At 47.1% G+C, this 23,427-nt stretch overlaps 9 protein-coding genes across 9 annotated transcripts; 6 read left to right on the top strand and 3 right to left on the bottom strand.

The window, feature by feature from the left end:
* Positions 1-10: 10 nt before the first annotated feature.
* PtrM4_112620 (uncharacterized protein) lies at positions 11-1,720 on the bottom strand (the record flags this gene model as incomplete). Its single annotated transcript, XM_066108006.1, has 1 exon — positions 11-1,720. The coding sequence occupies one exon, from the start codon at positions 1,718-1,720 to the stop codon at positions 11-13; it is 1,710 nt and encodes a 569-aa protein (XP_065962455.1).
* A 761-nt stretch (positions 1,721-2,481) lies between these two features.
* PtrM4_112610 (UBN2 multi-domain protein) lies at positions 2,482-7,083 on the top strand (the record flags this gene model as incomplete). The annotated part of the gene is made up of 1 exon (XM_066108005.1): positions 2,482-7,083. One exon carries the CDS (start codon positions 2,482-2,484, stop codon positions 7,081-7,083), a length of 4,602 nt encoding a protein of 1,533 aa, XP_065962454.1.
* Positions 7,084-10,448: 3,365 nt separating this feature from the next.
* Positions 10,449-11,839, top strand: PtrM4_112600 (uncharacterized protein; the record flags this gene model as incomplete). The annotated part of the gene is made up of 3 exons (XM_066108004.1): positions 10,449-10,761; positions 10,827-11,098; positions 11,834-11,839. The coding sequence occupies 3 exons, from the start codon at positions 10,449-10,451 to the stop codon at positions 11,837-11,839; spliced, it is 591 nt and encodes a 196-aa protein (XP_065962453.1).
* A 684-nt stretch (positions 11,840-12,523) lies between these two features.
* On the bottom strand, positions 12,524-13,498 carry PtrM4_112590 (IlvE, Branched-chain amino acid aminotransferase-4-amino-4-deoxychorismate lyase; the record flags this gene model as incomplete). Its single annotated transcript, XM_066108003.1, has 1 exon — positions 12,524-13,498. The coding sequence occupies one exon, from the start codon at positions 13,496-13,498 to the stop codon at positions 12,524-12,526; it is 975 nt and encodes a 324-aa protein (XP_065962452.1).
* Positions 13,499-14,868: 1,370 nt separating this feature from the next.
* On the top strand, positions 14,869-15,891 carry PtrM4_112580 (methyltransferase MppJ; the record flags this gene model as incomplete). The annotated part of the gene is made up of 1 exon (XM_001942129.2): positions 14,869-15,891. One exon carries the CDS (start codon positions 14,869-14,871, stop codon positions 15,889-15,891), a length of 1,023 nt encoding a protein of 340 aa, XP_001942164.1.
* A 1,105-nt stretch (positions 15,892-16,996) lies between these two features.
* PtrM4_112570 (uncharacterized protein) lies at positions 16,997-18,439 on the top strand (the record flags this gene model as incomplete). Its single annotated transcript, XM_066108002.1, has 1 exon — positions 16,997-18,439. The coding sequence occupies one exon, from the start codon at positions 16,997-16,999 to the stop codon at positions 18,437-18,439; it is 1,443 nt and encodes a 480-aa protein (XP_065962451.1).
* A 194-nt stretch (positions 18,440-18,633) lies between these two features.
* Positions 18,634-19,554, top strand: PtrM4_112560 (uncharacterized protein; the record flags this gene model as incomplete). The annotated part of the gene is made up of 1 exon (XM_066108001.1): positions 18,634-19,554. One exon carries the CDS (start codon positions 18,634-18,636, stop codon positions 19,552-19,554), a length of 921 nt encoding a protein of 306 aa, XP_065962450.1.
* Positions 19,555-20,454: 900 nt separating this feature from the next.
* PtrM4_112550 (uncharacterized protein) lies at positions 20,455-22,149 on the top strand (the record flags this gene model as incomplete). Its single annotated transcript, XM_066108000.1, has 2 exons — positions 20,455-20,694; positions 20,773-22,149. The coding sequence occupies 2 exons, from the start codon at positions 20,455-20,457 to the stop codon at positions 22,147-22,149; spliced, it is 1,617 nt and encodes a 538-aa protein (XP_065962449.1).
* A 429-nt stretch (positions 22,150-22,578) lies between these two features.
* PtrM4_112540 (DDE-3 multi-domain protein) lies at positions 22,579-23,427 on the bottom strand (the record flags this gene model as incomplete). The annotated part of the gene is made up of 1 exon (XM_066107999.1): positions 22,579-23,427. One exon carries the CDS (start codon positions 23,425-23,427, stop codon positions 22,579-22,581), a length of 849 nt encoding a protein of 282 aa, XP_065962448.1.

The following is a 23,427-nucleotide window of genomic DNA, read 5'->3' as shown; positions in this document are numbered from 1 at the left end:
CTAGGCTGCCTTAAGGTATCCCAGCTATTATCTCGGAGAATTCTTGTGTCTTATTGTCGAAGGAGAGTCTTAGCGATCTATTTGAGAAGAAGGATTTTGTCCAAGTGATAAGACTAATTGGGAGGCCTAGCTTCTTAAGTGTTCGCAGGAATTGATTGTGTGAGACGTGGTCAAATGCTCCCTTTACGTCCAGGAAGATAGTTGATGTTATTTGGCCTTTCTGTTTCTGGTGCTGGATTTGGTCGATGAGTAGCATAGCTGCATCTATTGCAGATTTCTTGAGTCTACCCCCAATTTGGGTTAGGTGTAGTAGCTCTGTGATTTCTGCTAGATTGCTCAGCCTACTTGCGGTGATCCTCTCGTTAATCTTTCCTAAACAGCTTAATAGAGTAATGACTCTGTAGGCTTTTGGGATTGAATAGTCTGGTTTTGATGCCTTTTTGAGAACAGCTCCTGTAGCTTGTTTCCAGCATTTTGGGTGGTATCCGTAGTCGAATAGGAGTGAGAAAGCTTTAAACATCGTTTGCGGTTGAGCTTTGTACGCGGCTGTGATTATGTCTTGTGTTATTGCATCTGGTCCTGGGGTACTACTTTTGACTTGACTTGAGCATGCTCGTTCTAGTTCAGTCGTGGATAGTGCTGGCCAATCCCATCTCTTTTCCTGGTAGTTGGTGAATGTGGGCGCTTCGGTTGTGGGCGGTGGTGGGAATAGCGTGTTGCGGAACGCTTGGCATTTCTTGTCGAATGATGTTTCTCCTTGTATAGGTGGAATTATTTTGACTTTATTATCCTTTGTGTATGCCATGGCTTTGTAGATTGACTGCGGGTCCTCCTTCTCTAGGAATTCATTCCAGTGTTTCCTTTTAGCGTCTTTGATTGCCTTGTTGTAGGTGTTTCGTGCACGTAGGAAGTCTCTTTTCTCTAGGTAGGCGTCGTGTATCGCAGTAGTTTCGAGCTTTTCTTTAAAAATCCTTCTATAGTGGGAAGTGTCTTGTCGTAGCTTTGTCAGCTCTTTGTTCCACCAAGCTTTTGGTTTTGGACCAAGTCTAGTGATAGGGATAGCTTTGTTTGCTGCAGTTTGGATTGCTTGAGTTATTGCTTTGCCAATCTCTTCTAGCTGTTGCTCTAGCTCTGTATTGTTGCCGAGGAGAAGGTCCATTGAGTCTGCCTTTCTTGGATCACTGATCTGGTCCATATCTTGCAAGGTCTGACTGTTTTGGATTGCCGTTTCTAGTTCCTTGTTGAAGGTGTCCCAATCAGCCTTTGCAGTATTAAATCTGGGTTGATTTGTCGGGTTTTCTACAAGGTCTGCGTTTGTTTGGATGGAGAATAGGAGGCCGTAGTGATCTGATCCAGTTTCAGGTATAGTCTGCCAGTCCGTAGCTTCGCTAGCCAAGTCTGGAGTGACAAGTGAGAGGTCTAGGACTGTTTCTCTAGATAGGTGTGGTCTGAAGAATGTGCCTACTCCTGGTGTGTTTAGGAGCTCTAGGTCTTGTTCTTCAATCCAGTCAATAAATGGCTGTGCTCCTTGGCTCGTCGTTGGGCATAGCGGGTCCCACAATGGATGGTGCTCGTTGCTATCTAGTACTAAGATAAAACTTGGCGGAAGCTTGGTGTTGAGTATAGCTCTAGGCAGTGTTTTTTCCCCTTCGGCGTTTGTTTGGTTGTATACGTTAAATAGGTTAAATTGGAAATTAGAACCTTTTATTGTAATAGCCATTGCGTCTGGGTCTGTTTTGAAGTCGTGTTGGGTGAATGTCTCTGCTTCCAGTGTTCTAGATATATAAAATAGAACCCTAGGGCGGACGGGTAGGTTTGTTACTGGTAAGATCTGGATAAACGCAGTGTGATTTATAGATCTTGCTGTTGCGTAGTTGTCGTTGGTGGTTAGCCATGGCTCTTGAATTGCAATTATATCAGCTTTGTTGAGAAGATGTAAGGTTCAGTCCAGGTCGGCGGGGATGAGGCTCGTGGAAGTAAGCCCGAGCAGAAGGACCGACGCGGAATGATGATCTGTCATGTAAATCCCCAGATCATCATGATAATAAGAAGACAGAACAACAGCTCTTAGTGTAGTTCAATCCAATACGTGGTGACCTAACATACCTCTACTCGGTTCCCTATGGTAGTCATACCACCAGAGGAGACCTTGTTCCAATAGGTTATGAGCCCGGTTGCCTAACCCAACGTTATTGGTTTTAAACACCTAACCAAGTCACGAAGGACTTAGATTCGAGAAGGAATCGAAAACACTCACCCAAGTCACGAAGGACTTAGATTCAAGCAGGAATCGGAAAAGAGAAAAAGTCGTGTACAACGCGGTTGACACGCAATCATACTTACACACACCGTCTCCACGCTCGAGAACCGATAACGACTGCACCACCCGCAGAACATCGCCCGCATCGCCCGCATCGCCCGCATCGCCCGCATCGCCCGCATCGCCCGCATCGCCCGAATCAACCGCATCACCCGCACAAGATGGCTGCAGAGAAGGAAGAATGGAAGATCCCCCAGCTCACAGCCGAAAACCACGATACTTGGTTTCGCCGAAACAAGGTCAAGCTTAAGGGGAAGAAAGTCTTCTATGTCTGCGAGAAAAATCTGGTACAGCACTGTCAAATAGCAACAGCTAGTAGACTAACGGAGGCTATGGAAGAGTTGGAAATTGCTGAAACAGACAAGCATACCAAGATCCGCGTCAACATTGAAAAAAGAGACAAGTACCTAGAAGATGAAGCCACTGCAATCGATCTCTTGTTTCGGTCGCTTAGCGAGGATGACCAAGCCCTCATTGACGAATACGATACTGCCTTCCAATTCTGGGCCTACCTACAAAAGAAGTACACCCAAACTGACGCCACAACTGCCAACATATACATGACTAGAATTCAAACGTTCACATTTAATCCCGGGAACACGATTGTTGGATCATGGGAGAAGCTAAAGGACTACCGACGTAAACTTGTAGCAGCAGACGCCGACACCAACGGAGCTTACAAGGACTCTGCACTACTACTCGTTCTTATCAGATCACTTCCGAAAGAATTCAAGACTACGATTGACACCTTAAACGCCCAACTTAACCTCACGGTTGAACAGAAACTTAAGTTTCTGGAAGAGAAGGAGGTTCGAGACCAGCAAGACGCCAACGAAAAAGCTCTTCCAGCATTCCGAAAGACGGAGAAGTATGTTCCGCCTTACAGGCGTCGAAATCATAAGAACTCGCCACTATCGTCTGACTCCGAATCTGGTGCCAAATTCACGGTCCAATGCTTCCTTTGTGATGGAGCCCATGGCGTACGAGACTGCCCAAGACGTGAGAGAGCTCGAAAGCTCCTTAAGGAATACGACGCTAAGAAATCATCTAAGCTGCTCGTTAAGACACCTAAGCAAAGGAATTCCCACAAAAGGACTGGCAAAGCATATGGAGCCGAAGAAGTCAATTCAGAGTCAGATGAATTATCTGAGACCTCAGACTCCGAACCCGAGGAAATTGAGACATGCCGTCTCTCAAAAGACATCGTCGGTAAGGCCTCTCCATCTACCTGGGCTGCCGACACTGGCGCATCCTCTCACATGTCTGACCAACCCTCATTATTTAGACGAATGATTAAGATCAAACGAAGAGTCGTTCGGGTTGGAGGGGGAGAATTATATGCGGACTGGAAAGGAGAAGCTCAAGTGGTGTGTAAGGATGGATCGTCGACATGGCTGTCAGAAGTACTGCTTGTACCTAACCTTGGAGTCAATTTGTTATCAGGAAGAAGAATTTGCGCAGCAAGCCTGAAGGGTCGTTTCAATTCACACGCACTATACTTCAAACTAGGAAAGAAGGTTATTATTGAAGCAACTATGGACGACGGCCTCTACGTAGTGTCACACATTGCCGATGGATACCAAGAAACAGCATTTCTAGGCACGGAACTCCATGCACCAGTTAAGAGCGAGCTTAAGGTTAATGAAAAGGAGAGATACTTGCTGTATCACAGACGCTTCGCACACCTAGGACCTGCAAAGATTGCTAAACTCCACGAAGTTACAACTCTCCAGAAGAAGATTCAAGTTCCAGAGAAGATAGAAATCTGCGAAGTGTGTTCTCTGACGAAAATGAAGAACAGCATCCCTAAGCAGCTGAGAGAGCATAAGGCCACGAAGCTAGCCTTAGTACAGTTTGACATTGCAGGACCCTTTCCAACATCTCTGCGAGGAAACAGGTGGTTCCTCCTTATTATTGACAGTTACACGCGAAAAAACTGGGTTATCCCGCTGAAGAAAAAGGGAGACGCACAAAGGGAACTCCAAATCTGGAAGACCTTTGTAGAACATCAAACTGGCGAAAAGGTTAAAGCTGCTGGAACTGACAACGCACCAGAACTTCTACAGCAAGCCGAGGAATGGAGAGTTACACAGGGCGTGGAAATTCAGCCTACAACAATTGCTTCCTCACACCAGAATGGACCAGCTGAGCGAAACATCCAAACCGCTGAAGCTGATATGAGAGCAATGCTGAAAGACGCTGGTTTACCAATTGAGTTTTGGGATGAAGCTGTCGAAGCAGACGCATACCTGCGAAACCGCACAAACACAGGACCCACGATCAATGGAAAGCAAGTCAGTCCTGAAGAGGCATTCACAGGAACGAAACCATCCATTGACCACATCCGTGTATGGGGGAGCAAATGCTATTCTTACATCAACCCCAAAACGATTCCAGCAGACCAACGACATGACAAGCTCGTGGACCGTGGCAGAGTTGGAGTATTCATGGGATATTCTGAGACAACAAACAAGCAGTTCAAGTTCTATTCGCCAGAGCTTGGATACACCTCAAGGACAAGCCGATTATCAGTGGACGAATACACCCCTGGAGGAAAAGTTGAACTACGACTGCGAAACATACCAGCTGGACCACAAGGGACGCAGAATACGATGCCAGACCGAAAACCAAGAGGAAGACCTAGGAAGGATCTGGAATCATCTCCTGCAGAACCAATGGAACCACCTCCTGCCAAATCAATGGAACTATCTCCTGCAGAACCAATAGAACCATCTCCTGTCGAACTAATGGAACCATCTCCTGTCGAACTAATGGAACCATCTCCTGTCGAACCAATGGAACCATCTCCTGCAGAAATAGTGGAGCCAGTTCCCGAGAACCCAATAGAACTGTCGTCGGCAGAGCTAACTCCCGAACCAGTTAAGCGTCACAGAGGAAGACCAGGGAAGCTAACGACTATTCCCCCTACTGCACCATCTGATGAGCGGGTTCCTAATCTTGTGGACGAAGAGGGACCCGAAGAACCGTATACCCAGTCTGTACGAGAAGAGGAGGCTCCACGATACTTCACCAGACAAGCCAAACGAAAGAGGTCTAACGAAGAGGTTGTTGAGGACGAGAGATTTAGCAAGATCGTTAAAGCTATGCTAGCCCAAGCTGGCCTTATAGAAGAGCAAACACGACTATCTGAGAAGGCTTTTGCAGCAACCGAGATCGCAGGAATCCAGATCCCCCAGACACACGAGCAAGCTATCAACGACCCAAAGTATGGAAAGCAATGGAAAGCAGCAATACTTGAAGAGATAATCGCGTTAATGGAGAATCGAACCTGGGAGGAAGTTCCAAAGCCAAAAGACGCGAACATGGTTGATTCAAAGTGGGTTTTTACAGTCAAAACAAATCTCGACGGGACTGTTGAGAGGTTTAAGGCACGCCTTGTGGCAAGAGGTTTTACGCAAGTACACGGAACAGACTACAACGAGACTTTCGCCCCGACAGTTCGCATGGACACCTTACGTCTGTTTATGGCCACTGTCGCAGCGGAAAACCTAGAATGTTTTCACTTTGACATCAAGAATGCTTTCACAGAGTCGCATTTGAAGGAAGAGATCTTTCTTAAGCAACCCCAGGGAGTAGAAGTTAAGAAAGGATACGTCCTTAAAGTTCTCCGCAGCCTATATGGACTCAAACAAGCTGCTCGTGACTGGAACTTGTTAATAAAGAAAGAACTTCTGGCATGGGGATTCGTGCAAAGCCTTGCCGACCCGTGCATGTTTATCCACGAAGAAAAACAACTCCGTATCCTCGTCTACGTTGACGACATTGCTGTTGCCGCAAAAGATCGAGCTCAAATTGATTGGTTCTACAAGAAGCTTTCTGGAAGATTCAACACCAAGAACCTAGGGGAGATTCATAAGATCCTTGGAGTACGAGTTACGCGAGACAGAAAGCGCCGCACAATCTACCTCGATCAAGAACAGTACATACACGCAGTACTTGACAAGTTTGGAATGTCTAGCAAACAACACAGAGACAAGAAGATTCCATCCGCAGATTACACGTCATTTAGGCCAGCCACTAACAACGACACCCGAATCGACATCACTGAATACCAGCAAGTGATAGGGAGCCTTATGTTTGCTATGGTTCTTACACGCCCAGACATTGCATTCACCCTCGGAAAGCTAAGCCAATACATGAGCGATCCAGCAGAACATCATGGCCATGCGTTGAAGAACCTGCTACGATATCTAAGGTCGACAGTAACAATGAAGCTACTCTACGGACCAGGGGGAGTACACTCGCAATTTGTCATCTACTCTGATGCTGACTGGGCAAGCGACATGGTAGACCGAAAGAGCGTTTCAGGGAGCACTGCAATGTTCTACGGAGGTCCAATATCATGGTCTAGCAAGAAGCAACGGTCTGTTGCAACGTCAAGCTGCGAATCTGAATACATCGCACTATCAACATGCTGTAAGCAAGGCCAGTGGATTGCTCAAATGTTCAGAGATCTTGGGTTCCCAAAGTACATTGGAAAAGACACCAACAAGGTCCAGATGCTAGGAGATAACCAGGGTGCCATTGCACTTACAAAGAACCCTCACCTTCACGAAAGATCAAAGCACATCGACGTCTGTTATCATTTTATCAGAGACCTAGCAGAACAAGGTAAACTCGACGTGGCCTACGTGCCAACTGTAGATATGGTGGCTGATGGAATGACAAAGCCGTTGCAGCGAGTCGCATTCGAGAAATTCAAGAACCAATTAGGAGTTGTCCTTGGACCGGACCTGCCCTGAGGGGGAGTGTTAAGAATATGTTAGGTTCAGTCCAGGTCGGCGAGGTGAGGTTCGTGGAGTAAGCCCGAGCAGAAGGACCGACGCGGAATGATGATCTGTCATGTAAATCCCCAGATCATCATGATAATAAGAAGACAGAACAACAGCTCTTAGTGTAGTTCAATCCAATACGTGGTGACCTAACATACCTCTACTCGGTTCCCTATGGTAGTCATACCACCAGAGGAGACCTTGTTCCAATAAGCTTTAAGTTCAACTGCAAGTTGCAGTGTAGACTCAGTCGCTGTAATGCTCTTGTTGAGATTGACTTGGAGGATTCTAATGTTGTTCAACATTAAAATCCTGCGGGGATGCTCTTTGTTACTGCTAGGTAGAGTTCGCACTCTTTGCTGTTTGTAAAGTGGGGCTCTTTGCAGTTAATACAGTGAGGGAGTGTATGGTTGCAGGGTTTTCCTTTTGTATTACACACTGAGCATTTGTGTGTTGTAGTTGCATGTTCTTCTCCGCACAAATTGCATGCTTTGAACACGTTAGATTGAGTAGTTACAGGTCATTCTCTTTCGTACTACACGTCATAATAACGCAACACGGAGGATCGCTTCGGCATGTAACGCTCTCAACAGTTACATCCAATTAGATCCAAGCTCTCACCTCGCACTTACATTCTCATGCAGTTGCACCTTCTGGTTTCCGTAAGCAGGTGACTTTTGATCCCATGCTAAGCCTCTCTCGTTTCATGGTGACCTTACCTGAATAGTACCAGCTCTTGTCAGCAATGCCGTGGGTCAATCTTCTCCTAAAGTCTGTCTCTATGTGACGAAAAACCTGTGTGCCGAAAATGACCAATCGGATTACGAGGGTCCAAGAGAAGTGTGTCATCTTTGCGACCCGGTTGGTCGTTCTCGGCACACGGGGTTTTTCGTCACATAGGGACAGACTTTAGTTCCTGTGCTAGCTCCTAGGATCTGGCCACCTCATCTTCTCTTGTATGACTCAAAGCACTGGAAACACGGAGTTTTAGATAGCTAAAGCAAGAAATTCGGCTCTTTCCCTTAGTAAGGCACCCTTAGCTTTTGTGGCGCAGTCGGTCGACGCAGGCCTGCAACGCTAGGCGCATATGTAGGTACAGCCTCACGTCTGAATTGCAAGGGCTTTTCTTTTGCAAAGTCGGAAATTCAACCCGGCATATGTTTAGTAGAACGTCAGAAGAGGAATACGAGAAAAAGGACGTTAAGCTTGGTTAGAGTAGTTGTATCTGGTGGGTGTAGCACTCCGACATGAACTCAACATTGGTATGAGAGCCATGGCCGTCGGGTATTAGGACACGACTGCGTGATTGATTGTGAGTGGTTTCCGGTATAAAAACGCGGCGTAACCACTCAAGGCCTGTACTGTTCGAAGCCCAGCCGTTTTCTGACGTTGCATACAGCCAATCTGGTATAGATTCTAACGGGAACTAGCTGGCTTCGAGATGCTGTCCCTTGAATATTACTACCGGGCGTAGCGTGTGGCTGGTAGCCAAGACGCACTCAACTATCGATATCCACTCTCGGTTTTCTGGAGATTTCCGGTAAGTTTTTCTTTTCTTAGATGAACTTAACGCCATGGGGTTGTTGCAAATGCCTATCCTAAGTCCAGTCTCATCTATACTGTATATATCTTCCAACAAGATGTTGTACTGGCGTCGGGTGTGCTCAAAGAGCTCGATGAAAGCTCGAATCGCGGTCGGATCGGCTGCCTCAGCTCGGGCGGCATGGATAGATCTACCGACTACCGAATGGGTCCGCTGGTTCGCCGGAGGAACTGGGATACCCAGCCGCGCCCAAACGGGCGGTCGTCACCGTTCATGGCCAGCAATTGGGTCGCAACAGCTCGTACTATAGAATGGGTGGGCGGCATTGCGCGCTGATCTTCGATTAGAATCCAATCGACTATTTAGGTGCTGTTCTTGTTCGGGAGTTAGGCGCTGCTGTAGCTGGTGGGCGATTGCGTAGCGCGTTGCACCTGCCTAGCAGCGCTGCAGGGTTGTTCTGGGCACATTGTACGCTCTACTTCCTGCCCGGAGGCTCGGAAAAACTCTTACATTGCGATCGGCTAGCGCACGTTGTATAGATTGCTCATTTATAGGCATTTTAGTCGTGTTGTGGTGGAGTTGTATAGCTTCAAAAGTGGAAACGCGTGGTGGATTGGGTGGTTGGTGGGTGGATGGCCCGAAACCACCGGTGGCTCGGAACTCTAAGTACCCTACCGAGCTTAGTCATTTCTCAATAAAGCTTTCCGTCTGATAACTATGTTCTCGGTTGTTCGTCCAGGTGACGGATAATATTAGTCTAAGGTCTTAAAACCTTCTCTATATTGATTTAGTATAAGATCTTTCCTATAACTAGTTAACGTATCTTGTATTTATGTTTCTGTGTAAGCTACCTTACAACTTAAATTCACAAAGAAGCGCAAATCGTTAAAAACACGACTCTAGAATGCAGATTTTCCTCATGGACCTACTTAAGAACGCTAGGATAGGTAACACTGTTATCATCCCTTGGCTAGTAATCTGTTTTGTCGCTGTAAGCATCCACCGATTACTATAAATTAAAAGGACCAGACGGTAATATTTACTGACGCGAGAGACCTAATGGAAGGTTATATGCTGGATAGTACATAGGGCATGGTACCATCCTTTAGCAAAATACCCTGGTCCCGTGTTAGCAAGATTCACAAATCTATACAGCGCGTACCATGCGTGGAGAGGTGACATCCATCGGGACATACTTCGTTGTCATCTGAAATATGGTTAGTATCTGCTAACAATTCCATCACATTATAAATCTCATTAGCTGATGTGCCCTAGGTAGTCATGTACGTTATGCACCTAACCGCATCCTAATTAATACGCCAGGCGCCCTCCGTGGTAAGATGAAGATCCTTGCATGTGCTGTAAATCGTTCTTTTATATTTGTTGCTTACATGTGTAGATATTTACGGTCAAGGCTCGCACGTGCGTAAATCTACAACGTATCGTGTTTTATCATCGCAGGCGATCAATACTCTGACTATGTCTGACAAAGTGCAACATGCACATCGCCGGAGAATATTAAGCCAGGCATTCTCAGAGAACAACCTGAGGGTGCTAGAAACTACTATCCAGGAAAGAATTCAAAGATTTTGTAAGGTTATAAATGACCAAATCTGCCTAGGATGCGAGAGTGGCGATGCGTGGTCGGATTCGATCAATATGGCACACTCATGCAAGTCTCTCATCCAACTTCAATTTTTACTTCCTAAAAGTTCTAACATTAGCGAACATAGTTACTAATCTTGCTTTTGATGTTATAACGGCTGTGACCTTCGGGTTAGACTACCGCACGATGGAAGAACCACATTTTCGCTATGTAGTGGAAGCAATCGAAAAGTCAAACGTACGGCTGGGTGTACTTATGCAGGCCCCGGAGCTGGCTCTTAGCAGAGGGTTTGATCGACAACTATTCTTCAAAGCTAAAGAAGGTGGAGCTAAATTTGTTAAGTTCCTGCGCGAGCTTTTGCAGCAACGCCTTAAAAAAGGCCCGGCAGGCCCTGTCAAGGACATTTTTAGCTTTCTACAGCAGTGCAAGCATCCTGACTCTAGTACTGGGTTAAGCCCGATAGAAATCAGCACCGAGACAGCGACATTTATAGTAGCCGGTAAGTTCCGCCTCTATTCTTATGTATAATACTAAACGTTCTTCTCTCTAACAATACGTTGCTAGGAACTGATACAACGTCTACAGCGATGGCATCTCTATCTCACTATTTAAGCTGGTCACCACGATGCTATTCACGTGCGAGAGAGGAGGTACGGACAATATTCGATTCCGAGGGCGACATAGTCTTTGGTCCCAAACTCAATTCGTGTGTATTTCTTCGGGCATGTCTCGACGAAGCGCTGCGCATCACGCCTCCTGCTGGAGGGCCTCTCTGGCGAGAAGTGGAAATAGGTGGGACCCAGATCAACGGAGACTATATACCAGCTGGTTGCGAGGTTGGTTCTGGCATCTATGCTATGCACCGCAGCCCCCAAAATTGGTCCGATCCGGATACTTACATACCCGAGCGATGGCTTCCGAACAAAGGTGCAGCAAAGTCCGAGAATCAAGAGCACAAAAATCTCCGCCAACCATATTTTCCTTTCAACATTGGGCCACGTAGTTGCGTTGGAAAACCTCTTGCAATCGCACAGATCATGTTAACATTTGCTCATCTCCTCTGGAAATTCGACTTTCGCATAGCTGATGCCGAAGAGCTGTGTTCTACTATTGATGATATAGTACCGCCTGAGTACATGCTCCAGGATTATATATCAGGCCAGAAACACGGCCCTATCTTACAATTCTGTTCTCGTTCCTAGAAACGCATTTTAAAGGGAAAAATCTCGGTCAGCTTAAAGCAATTACTATGCCAGCGATTGTTTATTATCTAGCATAACTAGTTAGTTTCTTACGTGATCTATTACATCAGGATTCGTAGTGCATAATTACGCTTGCCTTGTTAGATATGAATTGACCTAGCCTATCCTTGCTATGCCTCGCCCATAGTTGTGAGTTTGGTGTGTATTTCTTAGGGCTATGTAACTCAGTACTAAAATGGCTGTAGATGTGTAAATGACAACGACTACTTTCACCTTTATCTTGTTAACTCGACTGAGATAACGATGCCGTATGGCGACACTAATGTCACACGAGTGACTGTTGTACAGGAACAACCAGCTGACCAGGAGTTATAGTTCTAGCTACTAGGAGAGAAAGTTGCTGTAGATGGTATCTAGAAGCATTACAATATCTTAAACCCGAAGCGCGATCTGTCGAAGCTCGAAGAGCTGACCAAAGCAGTACCTAGCAATGTGAGAACTTATCAGATAAGAGGCATAAAAAACTAAAGTATACAAACACTGTATCGTGGACGGTACTACTAATGTATTGCCTATTGTCGCAGTCTATGCAAGACTGCAGAAGCAATGAATTTAGCTGAGCCAAAGCAACAAGCCGCTGTAACAGCAACAAGGTGGCACTGCCTCAACAAGAAAAAGCAATAGCTATACATTAGAGGTAAATGAAGATAGTTGTTGCACGCGTGGGTGAGGTGAAAAGTTAATTTGTATTTTTACTAGCTTTCTAAAGTCTGCGCTTATGTGACGAAAAACCCTGTGAGCCGAAAATGACCAACCGGATCGCAAGGATGATACTCTTCTCTACGACCCTCATGATCCGGTTGGTTATTTTCGGCACACAGGGTTTTTCGTCACATAGGGACAGACTTTAGTGATTTTCTCGCTACGGGGTGATGGATAGTAGGTGTCATAATCTCCTCAAGATTTTCAGTATGCGCGCAGAAAGCGAAGTGTTGAAAGTCAAAGTACCCCTCTCATTTGTTCCAGCACGGCAGGTATCCCAGCACTCAGGGAGAGACGTTAGATATTTCGGTCTTCTTCGTGCACAGTAAAAAGCCATCCAAACTCGTCGTAGGCCTTGCCCCGTTGGATGGCGCTCAGTTGATTCAACAACGTGGAAAACACTAAACCACCCTTGTTTTGTTCTTCGGATAGATATGTAATAATCTCAGACTCAGCCTCAACTTGGAGGCGTGGAGTGCTAGGCATTCCTTGTGTAATAGATCGTCGAGTGATGGATTTGATCGGTATTAGGACCACTGAAGTCCCCACTCCAAGGACTTCGCTAAAAGAGGGCAACTCTTTGTAATCGACAGGGCGCTTTTCCACCTTCCATCCCAATTGTTGAGCGATATGCTGAACACTGTCGCTCGTGACGCTATCGATTGTGCAACGAGAGTCAGGTACCACTAATGTTATGTTTGAATCGCCCTGGGAGTGCACGCCAATGAATGCGCAAGAGCTAAACTCATCGACCTCTTTGTGATGCACACTGTCTAAGTGTAGTGTGATACCAAATCCTTCTGCGCGTGCCTTGTCGCTCCAACGAATTACGGGTGCATAATTTCCACCCACCTTTGCGTGACCTGTACCCTTTGGTGCTGCGCGGTCAAAATCGTCTAAGATAAGTGCCTTAACTGGCTGTGTTCCAAGGTGGGCACATGTTGTCGGAACTACAAAGACACAGAATGTATACTCACTTGGTGCACTGAGTCCAAGGTGAGCGCTTGTCCCATACAGCTGCGGTCGAACATAAAGCGCTCCCCCGGACTCATACGGTGGAACGTAGTTAGCGTTCAGAGCTACAGCAGCCCTGCAAGCTCGGAGAAACATCTCAACGGGGACAGGCGGCATCGAAAGGACGATGCTTGAATGCTGAAAGCGGATGGCGTTGAGGTTGGGACGGAACAGGACAATTCTACCGGGATCGCCAGGCGTACGGAAGGCTTTGAACCCTTCTAAAGCCTGTTGGCCGTAGTTCAGAGCTGGCGACATGCCGTGGACGCGCATATAAGGATCTGAAACGAACTTAAGAGGTGTCCATTCCCAGTGGTTTTCGAGTACGTGGATTCAATGTGACCATTTACTACAACTATAAGTCTTTTATTTTCTAATACCTAGTATGCACACACCTTCATATACTTGACGGTTATTGTCGGCTTTGTTCCAATCAATAGTAGCTACTGGAGGAGGCGGAAAACCCGACATGATAAATTGTAGTCCTTAGTATTCTCTTAGTAGCTTGTTACTCTTACGGCAAAGATTAGTTAAACCACTTGAATATAAATCTAGATTTCGTACTTACTAATCAATTACTATGAAGGCAAGCGAGACAACGAAATACGGAACAACGAATACAAGGGGGATAAGCTGAAGCCTTAGTTATAGTAGCCGATAGTGTAGAGTCGATATGTAGGGGATAATAAACCAATGTGTAGCTCGCAATTATCTGACTTACATTGGTGTTGACTATGGAATTAGTAGCTTTGTATTATTAGTATGAGTAGTAGAGTACGGATAGTGTCACGGTAACGGCTAGTGTCACGGTAACGGCTAATGTCACGGTAACGGCTAGTGTCACGGTAACGGCTAGTGTCACGGTAACGGCTAGTGTCACGGTAACGGCTAGTGTCACGGTAACGGCTAGTGTCACGGTAACGGCTAGTGTCACGGTAACGGCTATGGTCCCGGTCAAACCATCAAGAACTGCCGTGTACTGTTGTCAGATTGTGATGGGTTATCAAAGACGGGGATAATAATCTAATAATATGATAGGGATTAATTGTATTATTCTGGTCTGATGTGGTGTCGTATTGTGTTGTTTCTGATCCAACGCAGTTCGATCAGTTGGATCGCGGTGGATCGTGCGCGCTGACTAATTTTAACTGATCCACAGAATCTGGGTGCTCCGAACACCCAGATTTTGTCCACCACCCAAAATATGCCCATATTCTGACAACTGTTTACCTAGTACCGTCCGACACTATCATATCCTGTAAGGTACTATCTCAAAAGCTACCCAATCTATAATAAGCCCTGAGGTAGCCGTATTAAAGGTCTATGTTTCGGAATACTGACTTCCGGCTGTAACATAACCGGCTACATAGTTTTACATACCCTAGTTAATCTAAAGAGTGAGAAATTACTACTAGCCTCAGCTATATAACATGTTTCCTTCTGGTCAAAATTCTAGTAGCATTTTTTTAGGCTGAGGCTTCGTTGTTACAATCTGATCTGCCATATCTAAGCCAATCTCTTTACTCAAGGAACGACTAATCCTCTATCTTATTGAATCGTTATAAGTCACATTCTAGATCTGTTATTGTTCTTTTGTTTTCTTATCTTGTGTTGGACACAGTCTTAATATGGTCGATTCAAATCGCGACGTCGCCTATATATTTAACTCGGCCATCGCTGCCGCATCAATCGGCGCTGCCTGGGAAATTGGGCTGCTTGATCAACTCCGGAACGGAAATAAGACGGATGTCAAAGAATTTGCAGCGCAACATGACCTACATTATGACTCTATCCACGGCTTAGTCACCGCGCTGGCTGTCGTACATGTGGTCGAGTACGACAACCACACAGCCACGGCTGGCAAGCTATTTGATGAGGTCTACCGATCGAAATCCATTTTCCATTGGCTCACTCTTGGGTCAGGTGGACTCCTCTCGCGTATGCAGTACGTGGTACGGAACGAAAATCGCACAGGAAAATTCTACCAACGAGACTCGGTTGCGATCTCGTACGCTTCCAAAGACATCAGCCGCGAACATTTCGACCCAGCATTTTGGCTAGCTATGGATGGAATCGATTATAAAATCCATTCGGTCGTTGATCTAGGAAGTGGAAGCGGCGAGCGGTTAATGGAGATCCTTGAAAGATATCCTGGGACTGTTGGTCTCGGCGTAGATATCGCTAAACCGTCCACAGAGGTCGCTAGGTCCGACGCGATTAAGCGTGGCTTTGGAGATCGGTTGTCTTTTGTTGTGGGTGACGTGCGCGCATTGAGCTACCGCGACGAGTTTGCTCAGGTCGATCTTCTAACATGCTTTATGATGGGCCACGATTTCTGGCCTCGAGAGAACTGTATTGCTACACTCCAAAAGTTGCGTACTGCCTTTCCTAAGGTCCGCCGCTTTCTCCTCGGTGACGGTACTCGGATCCTACTGAACACCGATAAAACTCACTGCAAGTACTCAACCAACGTCGACAATGTGCCTATCTTTACTTTGGGCTTTGAATTTGGTCACGCTATGATGGGAGTCTATATTCCGACACTTGAAGAATGGGAAGGTGTCTTTGAGGAGGGTGGATGGCGTTGTGTAAAAAAGCATCTTATTAGGTCTTTCACGTTATCCGTAATTTTTGAACTAGAGAGGCTATAAGGACGAGATAGCTAACGTCCGTCTCTGTGGGTCGAATACCCCCGCAGCGAACCACCAATATCGTTCAAGCACGTTATACCTACGCAGTGGAGATTCCTAGATGTGAGTAAATAGGGACAGACTTCACAGAGGTGCCTTTCAAAAGTTTCGTCTGCCAATCATAATTCAGCCGAAGTGTTTCTGCCCTAGGTTATACGGGGTTTGGATCTATTTATACTTACTTCTCTTGCCGGATCCCACATTAAGGCCGGTGAGCTTTACGTTAGTGTTCCGTGAAAGTTGTCTGGCGATTCGGTGGCGTGATGTGCTTTAAAGTCCGTCCTTATGTGACGAAAAACCTGTGTGCCGAAAATGACCAATCGGATTACGAGGGTCCAAGAGAAGTGTGTCATCTTTGCGATCCGGTTGGTCGTTCTCGGCACACAGGGTTTTTCGTCACATAGGGACAGACTTTAGAGAGAATAACAGAGTTCGACAAACATTAAATAGTTAACGTGTTTTACAAGCGAGTCACCCACACAAGCGAGGCGCCCACCCTACCAACTTTAATCATCTTTAATGCTATTCAGGTGTCCTTGTGCTTGATATCAGAGATCTCACGTTGCATCGCTGCTATAAAACCTCGTTTATGTACAGCAGGGAGCTTCATGACATCCGGTAGAAACAAGGCTCAGGAGGTAATGTCCATCCCTGTCATAGATTTTGATTCCTGATTCATAATCAAATCAAATCTGATTTGATTTGATTGATTTGACTCAGATTCATGACCTTTTGATTTGACTCTGAATCAATTGAATCAGCCGGCTCAACTTCGGCTATACCTAATCCTCAAGAACTCGGTCTCTCAGCTGTATACACACCCTCATCTAACCTACTAACCTATGTCAGCCAGAGCTCTGATAAGGAGCCGGGAAGTTTCCGGTCTGTACAGCTGATTGCTGTTTGCCCTATCGTTTTATCCTATCTTTGTTCTATCTGATCTTTGTCTATCTGTTTGCTCTTAGCCAGGAAGCCTCATATAGGCTGCCGCTCGCGATAGATAGACCAATCGACATGATTCCTCCTAAGCTATTCCGCTTGACAACCCACCTTCCAGGCTTCTACTATGGCCAATCGTCCTAGAAGAAGCCGCGTAACCCAGACATTCGCTGTCCCTGATGAGGATGATATATATGATAATGCGTCAATCGCACCGCTGGACGAGTCAGGAACTGCAGAGGACACCGACAATACCAGCCTGATTGATATCAATGAGAGGATTGCCTCCTTCCTCAACGATGCCGACAGCCAGTCCCAATCATCTGCACCTCCGACGCCTTCGCCAGTTATTCCTGCGACGGAGACTGGGGCACAGTTTCTCAAGAGGAAGAGAGGCAGCAGTACACCTCACAGAGGCCTCGGGCAGAAGGACAAGTCAGTTTGGAAGCACGCAAGAGCACGGCTACCCTACGAGGCTGAGAGGGATGATCATGGCCATCAAATCTTCTACTGCGCAGAGGGCAATTGTAACTGGAAGGGCCCATCAAGCAATGCGGCTCGTCACCTCCGAAAACATGCCATCTTTGTGGGCAGATTCTCAGCTACACCCTCGACGATTGCACAAGCCAACAACCTGCAACAAGGCCTTCATAATATGGCTACAAAGCATGCTGAATCTAGTCACAATCAAACCGTCACAGTCCTCCGCAATGCTGCTCAAAAGCAGCCGTTCCGCAACGCCCTCGCCCGCTTCGTGACAGCGTGCAGTATATCGCACAAATCAGTGGTCTCTGACGAATTCAAAGCGTTGATTATAGCTGTCAACCCCGAGGCTGAGCATGTATTACTTCGCTCCAGTAGCTCACTGTCCTCACGCATTGTCCGGAACTTCCGCGCTCAACAAGAGGAGGTTATTCGGTATCTCTGCGACGATACAATCAGCTGCTTCCACATCAGCACTGACACGTGGAAGACGATGCACGGGCATAAGCACTTCCAGGCGGTAAATGTCCAGTTTGTTGACCAAAATGGACAGCTAATTCAACTCCTTCTTGACCTTGTCAACGTTGATAGCGAAGAGTCTAAAACTGGGGCATACTTGGCTACACTTCTTATACAGACTATCAAGAAGTACAACCTTACTACACGGTTGGGCTGGATAAGCTCTGACAATGTAGGAGTGAATGACTCGCTTATCCGTGCAATTGAGGCCTTCACGCGTGTTGAAGGCATCAACTACTGGACTGAGAAGACACGAAGACTACGTTGCATTGGCCATATTATCAACCTCGCTACACAGGCCTTTATGTTCGCAACCAACGAGGAAGCAGCGGAACTAGCATATGAAAGAGCAAGGTTGTCACAATTGGAGTCTGACAGGGACGGGACGGAGAGTTACAGTGGGAGTAACTACAACATTGCAAAGACAGCCCTTGTAAGGCACCCTGCACTCGCAAAACTCCGCAGTTTTGCAGTTATTCTGCGAGACGACAAGTTTAATCAAGCCTTTAAGCACAGTCCGCAACAATCAATTAAGTGGGTCCTAGAAGGTTCAGATTGGATTGATTGATTACCGCTTTAAGCCTAGTAGTTACCTATAGGAGTTTAAGCCCTACCTAGATAGGTAAGTGGGTCTAGGAGAGTGACCGGATTGAATTGATTGTTGCGGAGTCTACCTTTAAGACACTGGCGAAAGGGTTCCCAGAGTGCCCAGCAACTATCCCTAAGATCCCAGGCGAGACACGGTGGAATGGTTGGCTTCTTATGATTGAAGAGGCCTTCAGAACAAGGCCTATTCTCAATGCGTTGTATACAAGATATCCTGATGCTCTGGAGTTAGTTGTGCTTACAGACGACGAATGGACACTCTTAGAACATGTCCATAACTTCCTTCTTCCTTTTAAGGAGGTAACTCTTAAGGCAGAGGGATATCAAGCAACCCTTGACTGTTTCCAACCATCCATGGAATTCCTAATTAACCACTTCGAAGAACAACAGAGGCACCATTCTAAGCACAAGACTCTGCTCGCCCCACTGAACACGGCCTGGTTTCTCTTTAGCAAGTACTACGCGCTTATTGATGAGAGTGGTGCCTACATTACAGCTGCCCTCCTGCACCCAGAGCGTCGTTACAAATGGCTACAGAATCAATGGAATACAACAGAGAAGAAGAAGTGGTTGAAATTAGGTCTGCAACGGGCAGAGGCCTTATGGCATATGTACCGTGATCGGCTTGAGCCTACCCTGTCCAGCAGCCTAAGGGATCAAGACACCTCCGCAGCCGAGTTGTCAGCCTTTGATCAGTGGCAACGACAATCAGCCGTTGTTGCAGACAGTGAGGACAACTTTAAAGCCTTCATCTACGCCCCTCCGAGTCGACTGCCAACCCTGGAAGGGAGACAAATGACGGTTATTAAGTGGTGGGCCCAGCCGACACAACGACAAACCTTCCCTGCCCTGTCACAACTCGCTATTGACGTGCTCTCTGCCTTTGCAATGAGCGCTGAGTCGGAGCGAACATTTAGCAAGGCGAGAAGGACAACGTCGTGGGAGAGATCTCAGTTGAGTGCTAACACAATTAGATGCTCGGAGCTGTTAAAGGACTGGTCACACCGTGGTGTCGCTTATAGACTGCCAAATGACTACATTGACAGTAATTATGGGAGCGACAGTGAGGGACAGTGAGGCTCTAAGGACCCTATTTGCAGTATAACTATACAAAAACACCAACAACACCTAACTCTGATTTGACTCTGATTTGACTCTGATTTGACTCTGATTCGTGCTGACTCGGCCTGATTTGACTCTGATTCCGGGTGTTTGATTTGAATAATTCAGGAATCAAAATCTATGATCCCTGTGCAATGAGAAACCCTGTGGGCCGAGAAGAGCCAATGAAACACACCACCTTGTTGCAAAACTCGTCATCCCTACAGTTCCATTGGTTGTTCTTGGTTTACCGGGTTTCTCGTTGTACAGGGGCGGTGTTACACGGGGTTCGGGCTCTATACTTCTCTATCCGGGTCCGCACTAAGGCCTGTAAGCTTTACGTTAGTGTTACGTGAAATTTGTCTGGCGAGACAGTGGAGTGGCGTGCTTGGTAGAAGGGAGGCAACAGGCTCGACAACTATTAATCTATATTGCTATAGACCAACAGGTAACAATCTTGTTAAGTACACACAACACCAACTCCGAGTTTTTCAGAACACGTAAAACTCCATCAGAAACCGACTAAACCCATCAAAAGAAACATATTCCAACTACTCCCAAGCCGTGCAGCCGCGTGGTTGTGGAGAGACAAGGAGTCAAAACATCCTGAACGCGACGCGTCCGAGTCCTGAAAAACAAAAACGCACGGCCCACTGCCTATCGATATTGTGGTTTTCGAAATACCTTGAGCCGCCTGGATCTGGTTAGCTTGGTGCCCAAGAACATCAACTCCCATAGTAATTTGTTAGTAAATTAATGCAGCAGCCGTTTCCCACCTCCAGAAGCCCATGAAGCTAGTCCTGTACTCTAAATCGTTCGTGTATAGCGTTTTGTTTGTGTGGAGCTTGTTGCGAGCTCAATCTAGCTGCTGTTGGGATGCCGCCCAAGCGCCAGCGTAAGCCGAAGCAGCCATTCGATCAAGGCGTTAACCCGTCCTCCCAGAAGCGTAGAGCGCCAGCAACTAGACAAAATCCTACCCATTTAACGCCTAAACGTGTCCGCCGTGAGGCGCTGCCGTCGCCTCCAGCGACTGCCCCGCCGCGCCGTCAAAGCCCGTTGTCCGAGCCTGAGCTGCAAGCCACCCAAACAGCTGCCTCCGCGCAAGCTGAAGATATCGTTGGCGAGGATGAGGATACTTTCGAGGATGGAGATGGCGATCCGCTGCCTGAGGATGAGGATGAGATCGCTGCTAAGGGCGCTGCCGGTAGTGTTGAGGATGAGGGAGAGCCAGCGTACCGACGTCAAGAAGGCACTCCATGGCTGCCTCGCTCATCGCAAGCGCTAGAGGATGAGGTTAATCCTGTACTGCGCGTTAGGTGGAGGGCTTGCCTTGGTGGTGATATGGAGAAACACTTTATTCCTGAAGCTGCCGATAGCGAGCACGGCGTACGGCTGTACTCGCTGCATTTCGACGACCTATGGCAGTGGGTAGATGACGTTGTTGCAGAATTACGGCCAAAAAGAGCGAAGATCTCATCTGTTTGCACTGTTGTTTACCCAGCTAAGCAGGCCAAACGCGAGCGCGCGATAAAGCGATTGCGGCGAGGTGTTGATGCAACGTGGAATAGCTTTCAGCGCCTTGTTGTAGAGGTTGATAACTATGTCAGCGAGCCAGTAAACGTCGATTTCGAGCTCATCTTGGCTGAAATTCCAGGGGAGCAGCAGCCGTTGCCAACGGTTGTCGACGGTCCTCGTCGACGCACCGCAACGGTGATTCAAGAGGAGGGGCTTGCTGGTGTAATAGCAGCTGAACAAGCAGGTAGCGGGCATGCTATTGCTATCCGGGATAGATGGCGCTGTACAGATACCCATTGCGAGAACTATCCTTATTGCTGCTGGATGGCGCCAACAGCGAGGCAGCCAGCGCGCTTCGAAGATCACCTCTTTGTCAACGGCAACATTATCTCCATGTGGGCAAGAGCAATTACAGCGAGAAGGGCAACGTACGATGAGCCATCTGATGATGTACGGCTTGCAATTTTGAGAGCAAAGGACCTGCGGGTGCATGAGAAAACGCGCAAGTTGCGGGCGGCTGGAGATGGCGACGATGATATCAAAAGCTTAACAAAACTGCTCATCGTTGGACAGCTTGAGCGGATGAACAGGCAACCTCAACAGGAGTCTAACTTGCAGGCAGCTGCACCAACGATAACAAGAGCTGAGGTATCTAGTGCATCTCAGTGGGCGCCTATCCGATATGATCATGAGCAGGAGATTAACGAGCATACTAGTAATTTCTTTAACTACCTTAAGTTAAAATTTCCTACAGTTGGAGAGGACATTAACGAGCTTTATAAGACTCTTGTTATTGACGGAGCTATGGATATCAACCTCTTGATGCAGCCATCTGGTGATATCTTGAAGTTGTGGACGCAGCATTTCAAGCAGCCTCCTGGCTGGTTTTTCACGCTACAAAACACTGCAAAAGAATGGCAAGCTGGGTACCAGGGTCTCACAGATCGTAACTGGAGACGAGTCGAACGTTGTAAGAAAAGAGAAGAGATTGCGCGCAAGAAATTGGTGGTTGAACCGTCTAGCAGTGTTGTGGAGGATGATGGCGAGAATGCTTGAAGCTTAGTGGCCTGAGCGTTTTTGGTGACAGCGGCCCGTGCCCGCTATAGTGTTGAGGTTTTTCAGGCGTTTCAAATGCGCTGCAACAATAGTCTATTTGGATAGCCCTATGTACAACACTACAACGTTATGCGATTATAACAGGTTAACTTCCTAAGATAGTTCTATATGTATAGAAATAGCTCTTATTTTTTTAGAATTATTAAATCGCTTTTGTGGGTTGCGCATTAAGGTGTAATCGTTCGCATTTGTATGGTATCATCTACCTATAGAAACGTACTGTGGCATCCATTTAAAAGCACAATTAATAGGGATAGCCACACCTATGGAACCAGCTTCTGCAGTTAATATTACAGCACACCAGCTGCGCTGCATACTCAAGAAAGACCCCAAAGTCAATGAAGTTCTCCGCTTGCGCTGAATTCCTTTTCATCCACCCTTGAGCTGCTTAAAGCTCTTCTCGATGGGGTTGAAATCTGGTGAGTATGGCGGCAGATACTCAAGGAGTACTCCAGCACTTTGGCAAAGCACCCGTACACGCTCTGATCGATGGATGGAGGCGTTATCAAGCACGATTACTGAGGCTGGCCCTGGGTGAGGATTGCAGAACGGCAGCACTTGAAACTCTAAGAAGTCTTCTAGGATCTCAGATGTAATCGCGCCTTGAAAGATCTTATAGCTTATGTAGCCATCTATCGTCATGGCTGGCAGCAGCGACCACCGTTCTGATCGCCTGAAGCTGTGTGATAGCTCCACCGGCTCCCCGATTGGAGACCAGCCATACTTGCGGTCGCCCGTACGCTCATTGCAGGCGCTCTCGTCCAACGCAACGATCTGCTCCGCCTTATAGTGTTGCGCCATCCTGGCAAGATAGAGGCGGCGGAGTGGCTCACTCTGCTCCTTTGCCCGCTTTGTTGCAAGCTTGCGAGACCATCTCATCTTCTCTAGCTCTCGGTAAACGCTCGCAAGGCTTATCCTAACGTCGTACTCGTCGTACAAGAAGTCCCTCATCTCATCCATGTATGCGCCCGGTGAGCCATTGAGGTATGCCTGAAGGCCTTCGCGCTGAGCTTGCCGGAGTATAGATGGCCGCCCAAGTCGAACGCAGCGCGGCGGATAAGGCACGCCCCAAAACTCTAAGCTCAACCTCAGCTTTGCTACTGTGTTACGGCTCGCACCTGTAGCTCTAGAGATGGCTCGATCACTTTCGCAGGCAGCAATTCGGTCGAGGATAGCCTGGAGAACAGCGGGCTGCAAGCGGTGGCCGGTGCCTGGCAT

The sequence above is a fragment of the Pyrenophora tritici-repentis genome, chromosome 5 (genome assembly GCF_003171515.1).
Source record: "Pyrenophora tritici-repentis strain M4 chromosome 5, whole genome shotgun sequence".
Classification (NCBI taxonomy): Eukaryota; Fungi; Ascomycota; class Dothideomycetes; order Pleosporales; family Pleosporaceae; genus Pyrenophora; species Pyrenophora tritici-repentis.
Note: the sequence above shows the minus strand (reverse complement) of the source record. Positions and strands in the feature narration are given on the sequence as shown.